The sequence below is a fragment of the Hippopotamus amphibius genome, chromosome 9 (assembly GCF_030028045.1).
Source record: "Hippopotamus amphibius kiboko isolate mHipAmp2 chromosome 9, mHipAmp2.hap2, whole genome shotgun sequence".
NCBI lineage: Eukaryota > Metazoa > Chordata > Mammalia > Artiodactyla > Hippopotamidae > Hippopotamus > Hippopotamus amphibius.
In genome coordinates this window covers 131,844,680-131,867,752 of record NC_080194.1, presented here as the reverse complement: position 1 = coordinate 131,867,752, position 23,073 = coordinate 131,844,680, and the positions used below count along the sequence as shown (strand labels likewise).

Sequence of the window (23,073 nt, the reverse complement as noted above, 5' to 3'; positions counted from 1 at the left end):
TGAATGAATGAATGAAAAGGAATACACTGCCCCCTGGATCACGTGCGTGTATCCGCCAAACCCACGGCTTACACACAGCATGTTTTCTCTGGACAAAACCAACAGAAACCAAGGTACTGAGCCAGTCAGCAGGACCCTTGCAAACCTCACACCACTGGGCAGTTGGCGCCTTATCCAGAGGTACCTGCAGGGGGCGGCGCTCGTTCCCAGGCAGGTCCCTCCTCTCCCTGTCTGCTCACAGAGCTGCATCTGCCCTCAGGAAAGGTGGCCTTCTCTTCCCATCCAGGGCCTCTGTTTGCCCAGCCTGTCCCTGCAGGGCTGCCTCTGCCCAAAACGAGCGCCTTCTTCCAGTTCTCCCCAAAGCACCAACCGGGCCAGCGCTCTTGGCAGCGGAACATGGGGAATGGCGCAAAAGTCAGAGCAAACCTCTTCCCAAAACACACAGACCCCAAATGGAGTTCTGCTTTTTGAAAAGGGAGAGAGGTTTGGAAAATGTCTTTTTCCCCCGTTAGACGTTGTCTAGAATAGCACTGGCCAAAGCCAGTGATGCTGAAAGCTGCCTGGCTAAGCAGTCCTGGCCCATCTGCCTTCCTGCTTCTCTGAAGGGCTGCAGATAAGATGCTGGCAGGCCCCTCATCCCCAAATGGCAAGTGTGGCAGCCAAGCTGTGACTCAAAAGCTTTTGTGTATCTCAGAAAGCTACCTTTTGGAAGCATGTAGTCCAAGAAAAGAGGTTGGTTAAATTCACTGTGGTCCTTAGGAAATGTAATTTGGAGACTCTGAGGATTTTGCTGTCACACTTAATTATTCTGGGGGGAGAGGGGTCCTGAAGGACACTACTTGTTTATTTAAATAGCTTCACATACCACCCAGGTCACCCTTGCAAAGTGAACAATTTGGTGGCTTTTAGTCTATTCACAGATGTACCACCATCACCACAAATTTTAGAAATCTTCACCGCCCCAGAAAGAAATGCCACATCCCTTAGCTGTCACCCCGAAACTCACCCCCCCCCCCCCAACGCTGGGCAGACACTAATGGAAGATGCTGTTAACTGCTGCATTAAGTCCCGGCAGTCTTACCATTGGGACATTTGGATTGTTAAACGAGAAAAAGTCCCAAAGTGGTGAAGATTGTTTTGCTACTGTTGTGTTTTTTTGGTTTTTTCTTTTTTAATCACTAAAATAAAATTAGTCCCCAGAGGAAGATGAGGGGTATTGCTGAAGACATTTAGATTGTGATTCACGGTGCAGATTGCTACTGTGAGAAACTGCAAAAATTGCATTTCATTGGCATTTGCTCTTTAGCCAGAAAGCCTCCAGGCATCTGTAAAGCTACCCATCTTTGCCATTTTATAACCAAAGCAATATCCACAGTATGTGAAGGAAAAGATGTTAAGACCAAAGTGCACGCGCGCGCGCGCGCGCGCGCACGCACGCACACACACACGCACACACACACACACACACACACACACCATCCGATATTTTCTGAGCCCCGCCATGTGCTATGGGGAACAAAGAAATAGGTAACATTTTGAGAACTCAGTCTGCCAAGACAGGGGTAGGAGTCACCATGAATAACAGTCATGGTGTTAGGAGCTCACACTTGACTGCTTGCTGTGTGCCCAGTCCAAATGCGTCACATGTATTAACTCAGTAATTCCTCACAACAACCTTTTGGAGGTAGGTGAGTTATTGTAACTTTACAGGTAAGGAAACTGAGGCCCTGAGAGGTTAAGGAACTTGCATCATATCGCAGAGTTGGTAAAGGGTGGAAGTGGGATTTGATCCTGGCACTCAAGCCGCAGAATCTGGGCTGTACTGCAGCCAGGTTAGGGCTTGGGAGCTGGAGGCCCATGGTGGTAACAGGGGCTTGAAGCCCTTCCCCAAGCCCACATATCTGCGTGTGAGCTCCCTTATCCCCTGCCCTACATTCATATTTGCCCCTGGTATCAGGGTCTGGTCCTTGCTGTGCCCACCGAGGTGCATTTCCCACTGTCCGTCACCCCCCCCCCCCCCCCCCGGCCTGGCTCTGTCTTGTCCTCAGGTCTCATCTCCTGTGTTGCTTCACTGCTCCATCCACCGCAAAGCTCGCACAGCCACGAGATGCTCCATCCGTGATTACCTTGATTCCTTCTGCGGCGCTGAGGAGCACAGTGTGTAATGAGCTCAGTTGTTGACCTGCGTTGTCCCTCTTACCACCATTCTGTAAGATCTCTTTTTTTTAAATTTATTTGTGTGTTTATTAATTGGCTGCATTGGATCTTTGTTGCTGCATGCAGGCTTTGTCTAGTTACGACGAGCAGGGGCTACTCTTCATTGTGGCGCACAGGCTCCTCATTGTGGTGGCTTCTCTTGTTGCGGAGCACGGGCTTCAGGCATGTGGGCTTCAGTGGTTGCGGCACTCAGGCTCAATAGTGGCTCACAGGCTCTAGAGCACAGGCTCAATAGTTGTGGCGCACAGGCTTAGTTGCTCCATGGCATGTGGGATCTTCTTGGACCAGGGCTCGGACCCATGTCCCCTGCATTGGCAGGCAGATTCTTAACCACTTAACCTTCTGTAAGGTCTTAAGGAATGGGACCTGTGGCCTTAGCCACTGTTGACTGTCTGGTGACTAGCGTGGCACCTGTCCTCAGAACAAACTAGCTGAATGAGGGGAGGCGTCAGGGGAGGTAACATGGGAGCTGGGCCGGGAAGGCCAGATGGCATCTCAGCAGGAAGAGCTGGTAGAATGGAGAGCAGCCCCTGGAGGAAGGGTTGGGGAGGCATGGGGTGTGTTTGAAGAGCAGATAAGGGTCCAGGTGGAGGGATCCTGTAGTACATGGTGTGCAGGGTTCCTCAGTCTCGGCGTTGACATGGGCTGGATTCTTTTGTGGGGCTGCCCTGTGTAATGTGGGATGTTTAGCACCATCCCTGGCCTCTGTCCACTGGATGCCAGGAGTCCCATCCCCCTCCCCGCGTGACATCCAGACATCAGATGTGCCCTGGGGGTCAAAATCATCCCTGGTTTAGAGCCACTGGTCTAGTGGGAACAGTAATCGGTACAGCTGGAAAAGTTTCGGGCTCCGTTTTAGCACCAGCTGCCGGAATGTGTGAGGATGCACTAACATCTTCATTTAATCCCTTCACCAAGTGTTTACTGAATGCGTCCCACCTGCCAGGGGCCAAGTGATACATGCTGACAGAGTACTGGGAAGGGAAAGCAAATGTAGGCCTTTCCTCGTGGAGATGAGTAGGTAGTGGTCTTTCTGTGAGGGAGTTTGATGATCAGGGTGCGCATTTTAGGAAGAGTCGTGATGGCAGTGATTGGCTGAGGTACAGCAGAGTGGGGAGTCCTGCATGGAGCTGTCTTGGTCACGCTGGGTAGGACTCAATGGACACCTCACTCAAGACGATGATGCTGTCAGTTAATGCTGAGTTAATTCTCTAACTTTATAGTCCAGTGGAGAAATGTGGCCTCTATAGTCCCAATTTGTGTATTATTTAGAGTCAGGTTAGTTAACAGGAGTCAAAACATTGAATTCTTAAATATTCTTACACTGTAGTGATGTGTTGTGCTGACAGGAACCTTGTTAATCAGACTACACACTCTCACACTTCTTAACCACTATCTTGTGATTTTAACTCTGTCTTCCTAGAGTCAAATTAGATTTAGAAAATGAGACTCTTATTTGTAGAAAGTAAATTAAGAAAGCTATTTATCATTGTATTCCACCTTGAATTATTTGGGGTTGCCTGTGAAGTAGCAAGTTTAGCACATCATGAAAATATAAATTATTAGAATATTAATTAGTGACATGGCTGACTCCCGTAGGCCTTTTCCAAGTTGGGTGATGGGAGCAGTGATTTATTTGTTTTTGGGGAGTGCGTTTGTTATAGTGAGTCATTGATTAACTGGTAAGAGTGAAAGAATCAATGCAATTTCTAATTCTTGGTATATATTAAAAAGTCAACTTTCATTAACAATTGACAGATATGCCCAAAAGGTGTAATAAAAATGAGTGAGAGGAAATATATCGGCAGAGACAAATCCAAGGAAACATTTAGTTGGTAATGTTAAAAGTGCAAACTGTAAAGAATGGTTGCAATTTGAATGTCTGTCTTTCAGGCAGGATATTGGCACATAAACAGAATCTCATAGGAAGGCTTAATGGTATGGAATCATGTGAATTTTAAAAGGTCTTTAAGATTCTTCTCTGTATGTAGTTGCTGTGTACTCAATAATGCTTAAAGGAGACTCACAGGCCTTTCCTGACCATGGTTTAATACCACTCAAAATCCATTGTCCTTTTTATCCCTCAATTTTTAAAAAATAAATTTATTTATTTTCATTTATTGGCTGCACTGGGTCTTGGTTGCTGTATGCGGGCTCTCTGTAGTGGCAAAGAGCGGGGGGATACTCTTCGTTGCCATGCGCAGGCTTCTCATGGCAGTGGCTTCAGTAGTTGCGGAGCGTGGGCTCAGTAGTTGTGGCGCATGGGCTTAGTTGCTCCACGGCCTGTGGGATCTTCCTGGGCCGAACCCGTGTCCCCTGCGTTGGCAGGCAGATTCTTAACCACTGTGCTACCAAGTAAGCCCTATACCTCAGTTTTGAAAGATTGTTTCTATGGCAGTCTCCATCCATTAGCTGCAAATTGGAAGTGGCCATATCTTGTTACTCTGTATACGACGGATGAATCAGATTTCTTTGTAAGGCCCATTTTTTCTTTAAAAAGTATTTTTCAGTTAATTTGAAGTTTTGATTTAGGCTATGGTAGCATGCTTATTTATGGCAGTCTGTTTTGGTAGCTCAGAGCTTGTTTTTTGCTGGCTTGTCATTTGAGCAGAACTCAGCACTCCTACCTGGATGAGTCTTCTTTGTGATCTCACCTGTATGATCACCTGCCCTGAAGTCTGGGCTCTGTGGCATAATTGGCCTGGCTCTGCCCCCTCACCCCTTGTAGTCTCGATCAGGTTGTTTACCCCTGACCTTGTGAGTCTCCTCTTCTGTGCCTCTAAGCCAAATGGAAGGGTTACTGGGGATGAGGGCTTCGCATCCCAGATGTCCAGGTGGTGAATGGGGCCAGGTGTGGACCGTGGTGAATTCCAGAGCATTCATGCCAGTCAAGGGGCAGTTACCTCTCAGTCCAGCTAGTTGCTGGCACATTCCAGTTGGGCCTGGTGTGGCTAGATTTCCCATGAGAACCTAGAAAGCCAGGTGTATATATGAAAGTCATGCGTTTAAAATGTTGGCAACAAATTCAAAATTTTATAAACACTGCGTGGGCCAAGCAGAGCACATCTGCTCGCCAGATCGCCTCCAGAGACCTGGAGTTAGTGGTCAGCACACCACAGACGATGGATTTCCTGGGCCCCAGCCTGTACCCCTGTCTCAGCCCTTTGCTGTTGGCAGGGTCTGTGAGCGTCACAGCTTCCTGGGGAAAAGCTCTGGGCCTTGCCAGCATTATCTTTGTGTACTGTCTTCTTATTCACCAAGAGGCGCCACTTAAAGGAAACTTTTTAGAGACAAAAATGTCTTTACGGAGGTGGGCAACTTGCAGGAAGCCCAGGGAGCATTCCGTCTTCTTCATGCTCTCTACTCTCCAGGCCAGCCGGGCAGCCCTGAGATTCTCAGCAGTAGAGGCTGTTGTTCATAAATGTGTAAACTTGAACTTGAGTCATGACTAAGCTCTCTAGCCAGGCCTCACTATTCCCGCCTTGGTTAAATGAGAGTGTTGGTTAAAGTAACTCTGAGAATCCCTCCAGCACAAAGGGGGAAAGGTGGGCTTGTTTCAGGTGAGCCTTTAGCCTTCATAGGATGGGCTGCAACAGATGAGCTCGCTCAGCTCAGTCCAGGAGGGTCAGGTGTAAACTTGGTTACCTGAGATTAGTTAATTATGTTAGTTATTATTGCTTGTGGCAGACAGGACCTGCCTCCTAGTGACCCCTGCTTTTGAGTGTGGCTGGCCTAGCGACTTGATTGTAGTGAATTGAACCTGGTAAAAGTGATGGGCAGTCACTTCTGTTACATAAGATTGTAACTTCTGTTTGCTAGCAAACCCTCTTTCTTGCCGGCTTTGGTGACCAGGTTTCCACATTATGAACTGCCACATTGGAGAGGTCCGTGTGTCAGGGAAGAGGTGGCCTCTGGTTGGCAGCCAGCAAGGAACAGGCACCCTCAGCCCCCCAAGTCCACAACCACCTAAGTGAGCAGGGAAGCACATCCTGCCTTACCCGGCTCTTCAGATGAGGCCTCAGCCCCAGCCACCACTTTGATTGCAGCTTCTGAGAGATGTTGAGCAAAGATCCAGCTAAACTGTGTGAGATAAATAATGTTTTGTTTCAAGGTGCAGCATTTGTGGTAATTTGTTGCATACCAGTAGATAGCTAATAGACCATCTCTTTGAATTTGTTTAAAAAATTAACATTGAAAAATTGAATTCACTGTCGACATTCTTATTCATAGCAGATTTAAGTGTTTTAGTTAAATGAATGTGTGCATTACTGTGTCTTAACACTAAGAACTGTATAGGCATTATCCAGCAGTTTGTGTCAAATGTTTCAAAAGGTTACAATCTTGCTTTCGTACTGTCAGGGTCGGGAATGAGATCTTAATTTAATCAACTCAATGAGATCTTAATTTAATCAACTCACTTTATTCTTTAATCCATTCATTCTAAAGTACTGAGTTTATCTCAGAATTTGACCTTGGTCTTATCATAGTCATCAGAGCCCCTGACTGCATTCTTGTATCAAATTTGGACCAAAAGAAAAAAAACCAAAAAACCCTCTCTGTTGTGCTTTTGAAAATACACATTTGTGTAAGCTGCACACACACAGTTGCTAACGGGTGCTTTCGTTGTATGCCATGATGTCATGTGAAAATCTAAAGTATTAGAACTCACTAATTAGTAATGAATTCCCTGGTTACATTCTTACCTGGAATCTGGGAATTCTTACCAAGAATATTGAATTGGTTTTGAAAGGTGATTTAAAGGGAGATGATTAGATGGTAATAGATAAGACCAAGAAATGTTTAGGACCAAATACCTGAGCTGGACATAGGCAGGATGTCAGAATGAATAGGAAAATATGCAAAAACAAAAACAAAACAAAACAAAAAACACAACCCCTGACAACAACAACAAAACCCTTCCAAGACCTTATTTTCAGTTTAGGGAAACAATTGCTTTACCTCTGTTTGATATAGAACACGTTTAAGCAATTCCTTGATTAGTTGCACGCCTGTGCTACTCACCCTTGGATTTGCATAAAATCACCTGGGGATTTGCTGAAGTGGAGATTCTGACTCAGTAGGTCTGAGGTGGGCTTTCCAACAAATTCCCAAGTGGTGGTGATGTTGCTAGTCTGTGGGCCACGCCTTGAGGACTGAGGTGGAGGCCCAGCCCTGCTCCGTGGGCCCAAGTGCAGCCCGAGTGGTTGCTGTTCTCTCGTCATCCTCGCCTTCTCCCTCAGCCTCCATTTTAGGTACCTCTGCTCCTTAATGTGGGTTGTCAGGCATTTACCAGGCTGTCTCACATTTAGGCTCTTTTACTAAGAAAATTAAAAACAAACCACTGGATCCTTAAGTGGTTTTTAAATGCCCTGATGGTGTATCAGGGTGCTTTAGGAATGGACCTCACCATATCCAGACTTCCATGGTTTGAGCTACCAGAACAATGCTTTCTGGGCATCTAAAGAGAGAAGCTGGTCTGTTCTGGGGCCAGACACTTGCTCTGCCCTGAAAGGGAGGCATCGAAAGCTCTTGTAGGTATCAGTCAACTAATACCTATGCCCTGTCCTGGGGGTATCTCTGGACTTTGGTGAAGTAATGTAATGCAAATGCTAAGAATTCGCTTTCCTGATATGAAAATCTGCCCTTCTGAAGGGTCAGGGAAGTGTAGTTTACAAAACATCCCTCCATCTAGTACTAAGCCTTACAAGCTTCAAATATCTGTAATTCAACCTTGATTAAAATTAAGGTGAAATCAAAGACCACAAACTTCTGTAGCAGGAACTTTAAGAGGCTCCAGGTGCTTTTGAGAACACAAAACCCTGACTCACCAGATTGCCTTTATTAGATGAGGTAGATGGAACAGTGACATACACGCTGTCATTTATTTTAGGTCAGATCTGTTTATTTTGTGCCTTGTCATCATAAAATTGAGATTCTTCTAAGATTTTACTAAGTAAACCGGTAATAATGAAAGATTTAATATCTCCAAAGACTGTTGACTTTTCGAGACTGATCGTTGTAGGAAACTATATTTGTTAAAACGTTAGCTGTAGAAAACTGTTTATAAACTCTGTTTGTTGTGGCAGATTGATTTATGCCCCAACGTGGGGGTGACGATCACCCCCCTGATTAATTTATCCAGTTTAAACAGCTTTGCAAACTGCCTCAGAAACAGGGACACAGCTAGAAGCATTCATCAGTGCAAAAAGGTTATTAGTCAAGTAAAATAAATGAACAGTGTCAACAATGAACTTTAAAACACAAATCAGAATCTCAGTGTTTTTTATGACACCAGGCTTTAGCTCTTGGAGTAGTTTTATGATTCCTTCCTGGCCCTTTACCTGATCCATGTAACACACTGCCCAGAAACTTGGCACCTTGAGACAACTCATGTGTGTAATCTCCCAGGTTCCCGCAGGAACCTGGGTGCAACCTAACTGGGTCCTTCTGCTGCAGAGTCTCGTGAGGCTTCCGTCAAGCTGTCAACCTGGGGTGCAGTCTCATCCAGAAGCTCGCCTAGAGCGAATCCTCTTCCAAGTGCACTCATGTGCTTGTTGGCAGGATTCGGTTTCTTTCAGGTTGTTGCATGGCAGGCCCCTGTTCTAAACAGGCTGTTGGCCAGAGGCCTCCCTCAGTTCCTTGTCATGTTGGCCCTTCCATGGGGCTACTCGTCATGGCAGCCTTTTCCCCCTAGGACAAGGGTTCCGAGAGAGAGTGAGGGAGAGTGAGCAAGGTGAAAGTCACTGTCTTTTCCTTTTTAGCCTAATCTCTCTTTTTTAAAACCACTGTATTGAGGTATGGTGACACGTGAAATGCTGTATGTATTTAATGTGTACAACTCAGTGAGTTTGGGAATAAGTGTAGACTCGTGAAACCATCCCTACCATCAGCATCCATCTCCTCAAGTTTCTTCGCGCCCCCTTTATTATTAGTGTGTGTGTATGTGTGTGTGTGAGTGATAGGAACGCTGAAGATCTATCTTTGTAGCAAGTTTTAAGTGTCCGATACAGTATTGTTAGCTGTGGGCACCATCCTGTTTCATAGATGTCCAGAACTTGTTTATCTTGCATAACTGAAACTTGTACCCTTTGCTCATCAGCTCCCCGTTTCCCCCACCCCCTCAGGCCCTAGAAACCACCATTCTACTCTCCTCTCTGCTTCTGTGAGTTTATTTTGACTCTACACACCAGTGAGGTTGTTCAGTATCTGTGTTTCTGTGACTGGCTTATTGCACTTAGCTTAATGTCTCCAGGTCCATCCATATTTTCCCAAATGGCAAGATTTCCTTTTTTTAAGGCTAATATTCTATTGTATGTATATACCACATTTTCTTTATCCATTCATCCATCGAGGAGCATTTAGGTTTCCATATCTTGATCTAGCCAGTCTCTGAAGGCACATCCCATAACTGTATTCTGCTTATAAGAAGCAAGTCACTAGGTCCAGCCCACACTCAAGGGGAGGGGATCACACAGGATGTGAATATCAGGACTGAGGGGCCTTCCGGGCATCTTGGAGTGTTTCCACCACGTGTAGTAAGGGCTCAATAAAGATGAGTGGAATTTGTTGTAGTGCTGGGTTGCTGTCCTCAGTAATGAAATGTACACAACAGGGTTTCATGCAGTCCTTGTTTAGACTGAGTTCAAGTCAGTTGTGATTTGACTGAACAGCCAGCATTTTAAGCTGTAGGTTAAGAACTGGTGATTAACACACATACACAATTTGTTCTGAAAAGTATGTACAGGTAGATTTGTTTGTTTACATGCTTGTCTTAAGTTGAAGGAATTAAGGAAAGGAGGCCTAAAGCCTGAGAGCCACTCCTAAGATGATAGTAAGCTAGGTTTGATGGGTGGGAAGGTGGCCATGGAATTTTTTTTTTTAAATAAATTTATTTGTTTATTTTTGGCTGTGTTGGGTCTTCATTGCTATGCACAGGCTTTCTCTAGTTGTAGCGAGTGGGGGCTACTCTGTTGTGGTGCACAGACTCCTCATTGCAGTGGTGTCTCTTGTTTCGGAGCACGGGCTCTAGAGCGCAGGCTCAGTAGTTGTGGCCCATGGACTTAGTTGGTCTGAGGCATGTGGGATCTTCCCAGACCAGAGATCTCACACGTGTCCCCTGCATTGGCAGGTGGATTCTTAACCATTGCGCCACCAAAGAAGACCCGGCCGTGGAATTTTAAAAGCTTATGTGCGACATCTAGATCTCAGCTTGACACCACCTCAGAGAGGCCTTCCCTGTGCATCTAATTTAAATTAACCATTGCTTCTGGCTTAATCCTCTGCAGAGCCCTTAGCACCCTCCCGCTCTAGTCTCTGCGTTATTTCCTTGTTTGCTGTCTCTCCTGCATGAGAACTAAGCCCATGAGAGCCGGGACCTCACCTGTCTTGGTCCACTTGTGTGCCATCAGCACCTCTCACGGGGCCTGGCAAACAGCAGGCTCTCAGTAAATACCAAATAGACGAGTGAACACAAAGATGTGACATGATTTCAAGGAATTTTTGGGAAATTCTAATATCTTCATGTACTTCCAAAGGAAATGCCATTTATTCAGCTCACCTGCTAAGTACGTTCATTTCTTGAAAAGAAGAAAACAGACTCAAGGTTGTGGGGTAGTTTTGTCCCTGCAGCTGATGGCTGGCGGCCATGAGGCTAGTCCCGTCACCTCTCTGGGCTGAGGATAAAATCTGGGCTGACGAGTGGGCGTGTTGGACTGCCCTGTCCCTGGAGCCCACTAGGGCAGAGGAGGCTACGTGTTGTCTACACTGGTCACCCACCTGTGGTTTTGTTTGAAGAAAGGATTCTGTGGCCGAAGTTTAAAACCCACGAGCCCACTGATGGGGATTCCAGCTGTGTAAATGCAGAGTGCTGGCAGTTCTTTTGGTCAGATTAGGGTAGAGACCTGTGGATCGTGAAGCTTTGGGGGAAGTTTTGGGCCAGCAGAACCAATGGGAAGGGCAGCTGGTAATTTACATTCAGGTGACCTAAGTGCTTTCTAAGTACATAAAGAATGAAGGAATCTCATCTTCCCACACCTGCCCCGCAGCCTCACACCTCACCTCTGCCCACATCATGCTGCCCTGGAAATGTTAGCATCCTTTTTTTTTTTTTTTTACCCTTCCCCATTTAAGGCCCTGCCTTTCCCACCAGATAGCCTGAGCTTCCGAGCTCCAAGTTTTATAATTAGAATTTGGTCACATCCCCTGAAACAGTGCAAATTGTGCTATTAAGCCTGGCGTAAAAGATTTGAAAGCATTTCACCTAGTCATTTAAACATAATACTTCTGGCAGCTTTCAATTTGGGGTATTTTTAATTCTAATTAAAAAACTATTGAATGTTAATATCCTCTGTGCAGCACGCTGCGGTGCCTCTGCGCTCCATTTTGACTGTCTAGCTTTTAAACAAACAGCTTGGTTGTGTGGCTGTTATGCCACGTGGTTTTTCCCTGGCCTTTGGGAATCACCAGGTCCCAGGCATAATTAGTATAAATCAAAATCCTCTAGATGATGACAGGAAAATGGTGTGTTTGAACAGCAGCTTATTAAAATGACCTACTTAATTTAAGAAAAATATTGTATCCACTCGCACAGTAACCTGGATGCTTTCCCTGACAGATTTTATAATATTTCTTCCCTCTCTCTCTCTCTTAAGAAAAAGAAAGGGAATGGGAAGGCCCATTCTACTTCATCCAGGGTGCAGACCCACAGTTTGGACTGATGAAGGCCTGGTCCACTGGGGACTGTGACAGCGGTGGTGATGAGTGGGAGCAGGAGATCCGACTGACGGAGCAGGCCGTCCAGGCCATCAACAAGCTGAAGCCCAAGCCCAAGTTCTTTGTTCTGTGCGGGGACCTCGTCCACGCCATGCCTGGTAAGACTTAGGTTGTCGCTGTGACCTTGTCTCCTTCCCCCAGCCAGAAAAAAATGATTTGTCTTAAAAGACATCTCTATTCAGGAATGGCTCGTTCCTTCTCTTCACAACGGTTGCGGTATCATCAAACATCAGAAAATACACACTCGTTTTATTTTTAGGATTTGGCAAGATTAATCACAGTAATTAGGCAGAGCTACAGTTCTGATGATCTGCGCTTACTATGAAAAATGGAACAGCTTCCTATGTGTCACCTTTCTTCATTTCCAGGGGACAAACTTGAACTGCTTTCAGATTCCACATCCATAAACGTAATCTCCTTTCGTTTCCCTTCTTATGCTTTTATTTCTTCTGTATTTGTTGGTGCTTTTTCAGTTTCAAATGGCAATCTAACCTGAACTGGATTAATTTTTTTTTAAAGTTTGCATTACCTTATGGGACTGCAAAGTCCAGGGGCAGATTTGGCCTTCAGGTATGGCTGGATCCAGGAGCTTAGAGCTTGCTATCAGGACTTAGTCTCTTCCTCATTCAGCCCTGCTTTCCTCTGGGTTGAATTTATTCTCATGCAGTCTCTGTCTAGTTAGTGGCTCCTGGGAGCTCTAGGTTTATGTCCTTCTTACTGAAACCACAACAGAAAGAAAGTGCCTTATTCTTGGTGGCCCAAAGTTCCAGACCAGCACCCATCCAGCTCACACAGCCCCATGAAGCCAGGGTGTGGGGTCAGCTTCATTTCAGCCATGTGGTCAGAAGAACAGGATGGTTCCCCTAAAGAAAAGTGAGATAGATACTAGGAATGTGAACATAACAGATGCTTTCTAGAACTCACTTCCTTTTTTTTATTCCCCTTTCCTACTCTGACATCCTTTTCTCCCAGGCAAGGATAAAGCCTGCTGAGCAAGTATAAGCAAGTGGAAACCACCCTGCCCATCCAGGAGGCAGAACAGGCACCCATGATCACTCTTGTCTGTGTCCTGGTCTCTGCTTAGTGAAACAGAGATGACCCAGAGACCATTGCAGCAAGCACTGCAGTAGCTGTGGGTGTTCGTTTTTGGCTGACGTTACCTTGTAAGCCATGACTCTTGAGTCCTGCTGTGATTTCTAATGCCTTTAGAAGCCGAGGCAGTCTGCAGGAAGTCTGGGTGCATTAATTCCTCCCCACCAGGGCTCACTTGCCTGGTAACCTACCTATCCAGAACAATCCCAGAGTGAATGTGTGACTATGGAAAAGGGGCTGCCCAGAATTGCTCTCCCTGAAGTCCAGGGAGTGTGGCCAGCAGGAAGAACCCTCAGATCTTCCCTCATTCTCTGTTTACTCACATTTTACACAAAGTCAAGATTGTGGACAAGCCCATGGCCCACATCATTGACTGCCCCTGGAGAACCCAGTGATGTCATCCCTGGAGAAGCTGCCTTTCCTGCTATTGGGTTGCAGCACGGGAAAGAGGGCAAACAAGGCAGTGGACAAAGACCTGAACTAGGGCTCACGTGGCCAGGATGCCAGCTCCACATCTGCCGCTTATGCACTGGGTACACTTGGCCAGACCCCTTAACTTCTTAGAGCCTCAGTTTCTGAGCCAAGAGCCCATTGATGCAGTAAGAATTTGAAACCTCAGCAGTCTGGGGCTACACAGCACGGGGCAGACAACTCTATACCTCCATGCAGGTGGTGAACATCGCAGCAGCTTGGTACAGAAGAAATGCATTCTCAAGATGGTGCTGAGTTTTGTTCTGTAGAGAGGTAAAATCTTAGTTACCTATGAATTTGGCCACCCTTGGTGACTCTTGGCTGAAGGTTCCCTAGTGCTGAGATTATACAGGGCTAAGGGGACCACAGAGTACCCCAGTTTCTAAAGAAGTTAGAAATCATAGCAGGACTTGGAGTTTTGGTTTACAGGGTAACCCAAGGTAATGTATGAGTTGATCTAACAGATTAATGCTACTTCCAGATGGTTTGATTTGCACTTAGCTGGTTTCTTTGGAATCATTTTGCCTGATACACACTGTAGCATCAGCTAGAGCTCTCACTCCGGACCGCACAGTGAGCAAACTTCTGCTTTTATTGGGCACTTGAAACAGATTCCAAATTTACTGCTTTTCTGTCTAGTGGTTTTTTTTTTTCTTTTGAAAATAGAATATTATGAGACTCACTAGAATTATATAACATGTTCTTGTAGATGTTTACTGACTTGTTCTGAATTATGTTAATGTATTCAGTCATATTTCAAAATAAGGTTTAAAATAAAAGCATTTCTTGTGATTACATTGCTTCTTAAATAAAGTGTACTGAATATAAATAAAATAAAAGATAGAGTTTTTATGATCAACCCTACCAGTTAGTTAGAAGACCTCAAAAATGTGAACTGGCAAACTTTTGAGAACTTGTTTTATATCCAGTGTGACCCAAGCAGAATTCTTATCTGTTCTGAAGATTTGGACTGTTTTGTGGGATTGTAACTGAGCCAGTGAAAGGACTGTAACTGCTTTGAATATTGTGGTCTGAGGTTTAAACAGAATGTTTTGAATCTAGTTACCATTTCTTTTGCATTTAATTGCATTTTTTAATATGCAGTTAGTGGCTTCCCCCTCATTTAGCTCATATGCAGAGACAGACACTAGAAATGTAATTATTTGCTTTGACTGCTTAGCACATTGTTAATTATCAAGTGCATATATTAATAGGCAAATAAAATTGGAGAGCATACTTTTAATTCTACCGTAAATAATATCTTGGGCCAAGTAGTTTTAAGTTTAGATCAGAGAAAAGAGCTTTACAAGTAATGCTTTTTCTAATGAAAGTCCTAATATGCTTTTCCATTATAAATATCTGTCATAATATCCATCCACCTACAAACATTTATTGTGTGCAAACTAAGTGCCAGTTATAGTGCTAGATGCTGTGGAGACAATAGTTAGAAATGAGAGACCAGCCCTTCCCCGCAGTTTAGAATCTGGTTACGGAAGTGCAAAACCCAGGATGGTTAAAGAGGCACCACTGGTGCCAGGGCCTGCAGGAAGAAGCCTAAGAAATGCAGGACAAAGCCCATTTAGGGTTTTTTTTCAGTCCATAGGTATTTATTGAATGCCTAGTATGTGCCAGACCTGCTTCTAGATGCTAAGATATAGTATTTTTTTTTAAGAACTTTTATTGAGATACAGTTAACAGACAATAAACAGCATATATTTAGAGTGTACAATTGGTATCCCAGTCTCCCAATTTGTCCCCCCCAACCCTCCCCGCTTTCCCCACTTGGTGTCCATGTGTTTGTTCTCTACATCTGTGTCTCTATTTCTGTCTTGCATTTCCTCTTTCATAGTTGTTAGCATTTGCCTTGTGTATTGAGGTGCTCCTGTATTGGGTGTATATATATTTATAATTGTTATCTCCTCTTCTTGGATGGATCCCTGGATCTTTATGTAATGTCCTTTCTTGTCTCTTGTAACATTTTTCATTTTAAAGTCTATTTTATCTGATGTGACTGTTGCTACTCCAGCTTTCTTTTGATTTTCATTTGCATGGAATATCTTTTTCCATCCCCTCACTTTCCGTCTGTATGTGTCCCTAGGTCTGAGTCTCTTGTAGACAGCATATGCATGAGTCTTGTTTTTGGATCCATTCAGCCAGTCTGTGTCTTTTGGTTGGTGCATTTAGTCCATTTACATTCAAGGTAATTATTGATATGTATGTTCCTATTACCATTTTCTTAATTGTTTTGTTTTTGTTTCTGTAGGTCCTTTTCTTCTCTTATGTTTCCCACTTAGAGAAGTTCCTTTAGCATTTGTTGTAGGGCTGGTTTGGTGGTGCTGAATTCTCTTAGCTGTTGCTTGTCTGTAAAACTTTTGATTTCTCCATCGAATCTGAATGAGATCCTTGCTGAGTAGAGTATTCTTGGTTGTAGGTTCTTCCCTTCCATCACTTTAAATATATCGTGCCACTCCCTTCTGGCTTGCAGAGTTTCTGCTGAGAAATCAGCTGTTACCCTTATGGGAGTTCCCTTGTATGTTATTTGTCTTTTTTCCCTTGTTGCTTTTAATAACATTTCTCTGTCTTTCATTTTTGTCAGTTTGACTACTATGTCTTGGCGTGTTTCTCCTTGGGTTTATCCTGCCTGGGATTCTCTGCACTTCCTGGACTTGGGTAGCTATTTCCTTTTCCGTGTTAGGGAAGTTTTCAACTATAATCTCTTCCAATATTTTCTCGGGTCCTTTCTCTCTCTCTTCTCCTTCTGGGACCCCTATAACGTGAATGTTGGTGTGTTTAACATTGTCCCAGAGGTCTCTTAGGCTGTCTTCAGTTCTTTTCATTCTTTTTCCTTATTCTTTTCCGCATCAGTGATTATCACCGTTCTGTCTTCCAGGTCCCTTATTCGCCCTTCTGCCTCAGTTAATCTGCTGTTGGTTCCTTCTAGTGTATTTTTCATTTCCGTTATTGTGTTGCATATCTCTGTTTGCTCTTTAATTCTTCTAGGTCTTTGGTAAACTTTTCAATCTTTGCATCCAGTCTTTTTTCAAAGTCCTGGATCATCTTCACCATCATTATTCTGAATTCTTTTTCTGGAAGGGTGCCTATCTCCTCTTCATTTAGTTGTTTTTCTGGTGTTTTATCCTGTCCCTTCATCTGGTACAAAGTCCTCTGCTTTTTCATTTTCTCTGTCTTTCTGTGGCTGTGGTTTTCAGTTCCACAAGATGAAATACTGCTGATACTGCTGTCTGCCCTCTTGTGGAGGAAGCTATCTAGGAGGCTTATGGGTGCTTCCTGATGGGAGGGAGTGATGGTGGATAGGGCTGGGTGGGCAGAGCTCAGTAAGACTTTAATCCGATTTGGTGGGCAGAGCTCAGTAAAACTTTAATCTGCTTGTCTGTTAATGGGTGGGGCTGTGTTTACACCTTGTTGGTTGTTTGGCCTGAGGCAACTTAGCACTGGAGCTTACAGGCTCTTTGGTGGGGCTAATGGTGGACTCTGTGAGGGTTCACGCCAATGAGCACTTCCCAGAACCCCTGCTGCCAGTGCCCCTGTCTCCTCTGTGAGCTACAGCTGCCCCCACCTCTGCAGGCAACCCTCCAACACCAGCAGGTAGGTCTGGTTCAGTCTCCTATGGGGTCACAGCTCCTTCCCCCGGGCCCTGGTGAGCACAGTTTTTTGTGTGCCCTCCAGGAGTGGTGTCTCCGTTTCCCCCAGTCCTGTGGAGGTCCTGCAATCAAATCCCACTGGCTTTCAAAGTCTGATTCTCTGGGGATTCCTCCTCCCGTTGCTGGACCCCCAGGTTAGGAAGCCTGACGTGGGGCTCAGAACCCTCAGGACTTCTGCAATATAACTGTTCTCTAGCTTGTGAGTCACCCACCCAGTATTTATGGGATTTGATTTTAACGTGATTGCGCCCCTCCTACCATCTCATTGAGGCTTCTCCTTTGTCTCTGGATGTGGGGTGTCTTCTTTGGTGAGTTCCAGTGTCTTTCTGTCGATGATTGTTGAGCATTTAGTTGTATTTCCGGTGCTCTTGCAAGAAGGAGTGAGCACACGTCCTCCTACTCTGCCATCTTAATCTTTTTCCCCATTTAGTTTTGAAACATATGTTTTCATTCTGCAGGTGTCTTTTGGGTTTTCTTGGTATTTTCTTATATTATAAACCTCTCTGTGGGATAAACCACATTATAAGTAGCGAATGAAGACTTGTACAAATATTGAAACCATTGATTTTCAGTCCTTCACTCTTGAGCCCAGGGTGACTGTCTTCAGTCCTCCTGACGTGGAGGCTTCAGCTCACTGATGCTGTCCCCAGGACCCTTGTTAGGTTTCGACAATTATGACAAATCGGAACATGATGATACAAGCAGAGTGCAGAATAGTCCCTTCAGCCTTTGGACAGTGTGTTATTAACACACCTCTCTGTCCCTGTTTGGTAACAAGGGCTATAACCAAACAAAACAGATAATGCAGGAGGAATTCTTCCCTTGATACAAAGTCTCCTGGAAGCTTCCTTGTTTACTGACCTCAGCCGCAGGATGTCCTCTGTTAGGTAAAGTGAGGCAAGCCTGCAGTTAGCATTATTTCGATAGGTGATATATTAATTTCCTATGGTTGCTGTAAATGATTACTATAGACTTAGTGATCTAAAACAACATATTTAATCTCTTACATTTCTTATTGACTTAAAAAAAAGTACAACGTGAGGGTTGCAAGTTAAGTTTTATTTGTGGCGAAATGAGGACCACAGCCCAGAGACAGTGTTTCAGATAGCTCTGAGAAACTGCTCCAAGGAGGCGAGCGGAGGAGCCAGGTTATATAGGAGTTTTGCCAGCAAAGGGCAGGTAATTGGGAACATCCAAAGATAATTGTTACGCAAAGGAAACCAGATATCTCCAGTTAAGGAATATGGCACTTTTCTACCTATGGGAAGATGCAAGAGTGTGAAATCATTCCTTTGATGTGCACCTCAGCTGTCTGGGGCCAGTATCCTGTATGTTCACATCCTGAGTCTCCTCAGGGCTCACCTCAGGGAGTGGCTGCGGTCTGATGGCTGCTGATGGCAGGTGTTCTTCTCCTTCCTGAGCTTCCTCAGGGCTCACCAGCTTATGGAGGGCTGCAAGGGCTGCAGTCTTGATGGCTGTGACATCCTTTGATTACTGATGTGGCAGGAAATATTCCGTTTATAAATATTCCACTTATCATTCAGGAGGACAGAGTATAAAATGGGTGTGCAGGGCCTCATGCCTTCTGGGGGTCCCAGCTTCTAGAGGCTGCCCACATGTCTGGGGTCAAGGCCCTTTCCTCTGTCTTCAAAGCCAGCAGTATAGCATCTTCTCTCTTTACGGACCTTTGATTCACCCTGTTATATTCTATTAGTCCTACCCTCCTGCTTCCCTCTTATCAACGGCCTTGTGATCACCTTGGTTCCTTCCTTTAGCCCAGGATAACCTCTTCATCTCAAGACTTAACTTTATCACATCTGCGGATTCCCTTTTGCCACGTAAGGTGGCATATTCCTAGATTCAGGGGGTTGGGATGTGGACACCTTTGGGGGACCGTTATTCAGCCAACCACAGATTGTCATTGTCGTGGGGTGAATTCAGGGTCTGTTACCTGCCAGGAACTGTGCTGCTAGTGCGCTTACTCATTATGGTCTTGAAAAGGTGTCATTGTTATTTCCATTTTCCCAGGGTCGCTCAGCTTGTAAGTGGTGGCGGTAGGATCTTACTCAAGTCCATCTGTTTCCAAACTTTACATACTTCTACTGCAGCCTTGCTGCTCAAAGGCTTGTCCTCAGAGCAGTAGCCAGGAGCTTGTTTGAAATGTAGAATTTCTGTCCCACCCAGACCTAATGAGACAGAATCAGCATTTTAACAAGTTCCCTAGGCGAATCTTACAATCAAGTCTGAGAAGCACTTAGTAGACTGATAGGCACAGTGCCCTGGGTGTTTTGCGTTTCAATGTATTATGTACCATTTTGTGTGTATGCAAGTGGTTTGTGAAAATTCCCTTCAGCTCTTAAAGATAATGGTTTAGCAAGAGAACTATCATTGCTTTAGACTTCCAGCGCTCAGCTTCAAAGGGAAATGCTTTAAGTTTGTAGGTTTTATTTTGCTTTCTAAACAACAGTTTGAGTAACTAAAGTCAAGTGACCTCTGCTATGCAGGGCTTCCCAAACAGAACTTGACCAAAATATTCAGGAAAGCAGCCACATCTATATGCTTGCAGAAGATCTTTGTGAAGAAAGGTCAGGAGGGTTCTTTGGGTCCCGTCCATGTGCACGATCCCTTATCTGCGGTTCCAAAGTTCACAAAGCCCTGAACACTAAGCCTTTTTCGCTTTAAGTTTGAAACTAACTCAGTTGGCAGCAAAACTGACCTGAACTAACGTGAGGCTATTTATAGCCTCTATTTATCCTACTTAGAACATTCATATGTTTTGCTAGTGAAATACTACCCTGTTCCACGACAGGGTGCTGCCTGAGACCCAGCTTGAGGCGTTCTTTAATACGCACCCTCTGTCTGGTATTGCTGTTCTAAAGTTTGAAAAATTCCAGATTTCAAACCAGATCTGGCCCAAAGCATTTTGAATAAGAACATATGAACCTGCAGTGTTGATCATTTGGAATGTATGATGAAGAAACCTTTCATCACTGGAAGCAGAATGCTCTTCCTTCCCTCCCATTTAATGTCATCCTCCAAGTTCACCTCTGCACACCCACTGCACAATGGCCACCTTTTAGTTTCAAAGTTAAAAATGTTCCCAGGCAACTTATATGTATTTTTATTCATTCATTCATTCATTCATGTATTTATGGCTGTGTTGGGTCTGTTGCTGTGTGCAGGTTTTTTCTAGTTGTGGTGAGCTGGGGCTACTGTTAGTTGTGATGTGCGGTCTTCTCAGTGTGATGGCTTCTCTTGTTGTGGAGCATGGGCTCTAGGCACACAGGCTTTAGTAGTTGTGGCACACGGACTCAGTAGTTGTGGCATGTGGGCTTCGTTGCCCCATGGCATGTGGGATCTTCCCGAACTAGGGCTTGAACCCGTGTCCCCTGCATTGGCAGGCGAATTCTTAACCACTGCGCCACCAGGGAAGCCCCCCAGGCAACTTATATTTGAATTTTGGGTACCATTCCTGTTGGGACCAAAGTGACTGAATATGAAAATGGAGTTGAATTCAGAAATGATTCTGACAACTTGAAAGAGAGGGTATGTGTACAAAAAAGATGATGTTTGCTACAGGTAAGTGCGTGTCAACTTAAGAAAACTGCAAAATGTGGGAGTTGCGAGTTGAGTTTATTTGGGGGCAAAATGAGGACTGCAGCCGGGGAGACAGCATCCCAGATAGTTCTGAGAAACTGTTCCAAAGAGGAAGGGGGCAACCTTAGTATATATGTATTCTTGGTAAAGGAGGAGTCCATGCAATCAAACATTTTTTTCGTAGGGGGTTTCTGCTCGTCACGAGGAGCAGACGTCATCATGTAGGAATTTAGTGCTTTCCTAGATATGAGGAGATGCAAGGCTTGGGCTCATAAAATCAGCTCCTGAAAACATCAAACTATCTGAAGACCTGTTCCGTCCATTTTCCAAAGCACAGAGTGCCTCATTCCTGGTCTCCCTGAATTCCCTTCAGGGCATGTTGAAGGTCAGCAGCTGCAGTGGCGTGTGTGGTTTAATCCTTGTAGTAGAGGTGGATGGCAAGTGCCAATTTATAGCTGACGTGCAGAATAATCCACGTAGGTGCAGAAGTGTTCCCTTCAAAGTAGAGAAAGACTGGGCTTCTGCAGACATGGCTGCAAACGTCTGGAGAGTAAGGGGGTCAGCGGAGTGGTGTTTAGGACGGAAGACACTGGGAGTGTAAGGCTGCTGACACGTGGTATTGTGGTTTTCCCGCAAGACCCAACCGAGACCTGGAAGCTTCTATGTCATCGAGTTTGGTAGCCCCTCACCTTAAATTAGATGTAAAGAGCTGGGCCGAGGTCCAGATAAGAGTAGCCCTGGCCAAATGACCATCAAGACTCCTTCCCCACTTGGAGATTTCTAATTCTGTGATCAATGGGTAGAATTGGGAAATAAAGCAAGATAGAGTGCTTTGGTGCACTGGGCTTCAGGCAGAGAATAAGCCATTTGTCCTTCTGTGGTTCACACAGTCCAGGAAGGTTGGTGTTTATTTCCCCCCAGCTGAGCAGGCACAAACATGTGAATGTAATCCTGGTACAAGGCAGACTATGATAAGCAAATCCTCAGAGGCACACTTTTGAAAACCAAAGCCAGGATTAAGGCTGTGGCTGTTGCCAGGAGAAGGTCTTATCTCTTCCTTCCAACCTCTGTGATTCACCTTCCCCCAAGCTGAATTCTAAGTTGCTAAAGGGCAGTATCTGTGTGTATCTGTGTTGGTGTGCATTTTTATCTAGCGCCCAATACTGTGGGCATGTGAACAGTGTGGATGAGTGCAGGTCACGTGAATCACTGTATGCTTCCCAGGGTCCTTAGCAAGTAGCTGGCACGTGGTCGGCACCCAGTACATATCTCTGGATTAGGTGAGTAATCAAGTCGTTTATTGACCACATCTCTATTGAGTGCATACTCCGAGCCAGGCCTGTTCCAGAAGCCTGTGCTACATCGTGAATAAAACAGACCAAACCTGTGCTCGATCTAGAAATAAGGAATAGGGACACATGGAAACATGAAATTATTATTTTTCTGTTATTCTCATCTTTTGCACAACTCAAACTCAGGTAGCTGTGGAGCTGTTTTATTGTTATTTTATTAGATTCTAAAATTAAACAATCAATATGTGAATAGGTTCTCTTTGTAAAGATTTAGTCTGTATCTAGAATGAACTGTGTAACCCCCCACCCAGGTCCATCCCTTGAGGGCACCATAGTTAGAAGTATACATGTTTGTGAGCCTCATGGTCTGATACAAATGTCAGCATTCTCTGCACACTCTTCTGTGCCCTGCTTTTGTTGCCAAAATCTTGACTCCCTCTGCACTAGTGCCAAATCAAAATATGCAGACAGAGTTATGGAGGAGAAAGAAAGAGTGGCTTTACTTCTTTGCCAGGCACAGGGGGAACACAGTAGGCTAGCAGCACCTCAAGAACTGTGCCCCCCTCCCTGGGGAATAGGGAGAGGTTATACAGTCAAGGGTAGTGATCAGAGGTGTGTGATAAGGATCACGGCAGTACAGTCTTCTTTCTTCCGCAGAGTTTCAAAAGGGTGGGGTTACTGACAGGATTGGGATATGTGCAGTGTCGCAGGTGGTCAATCTCTTAATCTCAGCATCTCTGGTCTCTTTAATCTCACCTCAGGTGGTTTCATGGCTGCTTCTTCCTTGATGAGCAACTGTGTGAATCTGCTCTTTGGAACTCAGGGGAGGTCATGGAGGCTGGAGTCTTGCCTACAGGAAATGGGGGACAAAAGGCCTCCATGCCCAGGAGCCCCCCAGGGCCCCACTGGGCATCACTTTTCCCCCTTGCATCCATCTGGAAAAGCCTGTTACATAACTACATGCAGGTTTC

At 45.0% G+C, this 23,073-nt stretch overlaps 1 protein-coding gene across 1 annotated transcript in view; it reads left to right on the top strand.

Moving 5' to 3' along the window:
- Positions 1-23,073, top strand: part of CPPED1 (calcineurin like phosphoesterase domain containing 1) — a 121,195-nt gene that overhangs the window by 12,427 nt on the left and 85,695 nt on the right. The window contains exon 2 of the mRNA XM_057695900.1: positions 11,868-12,086. Coding sequence (XP_057551883.1) covers positions 11,868-12,086 — 219 coding nt within the window. The remainder of the gene's footprint in view (positions 1-11,867; positions 12,087-23,073) is intronic.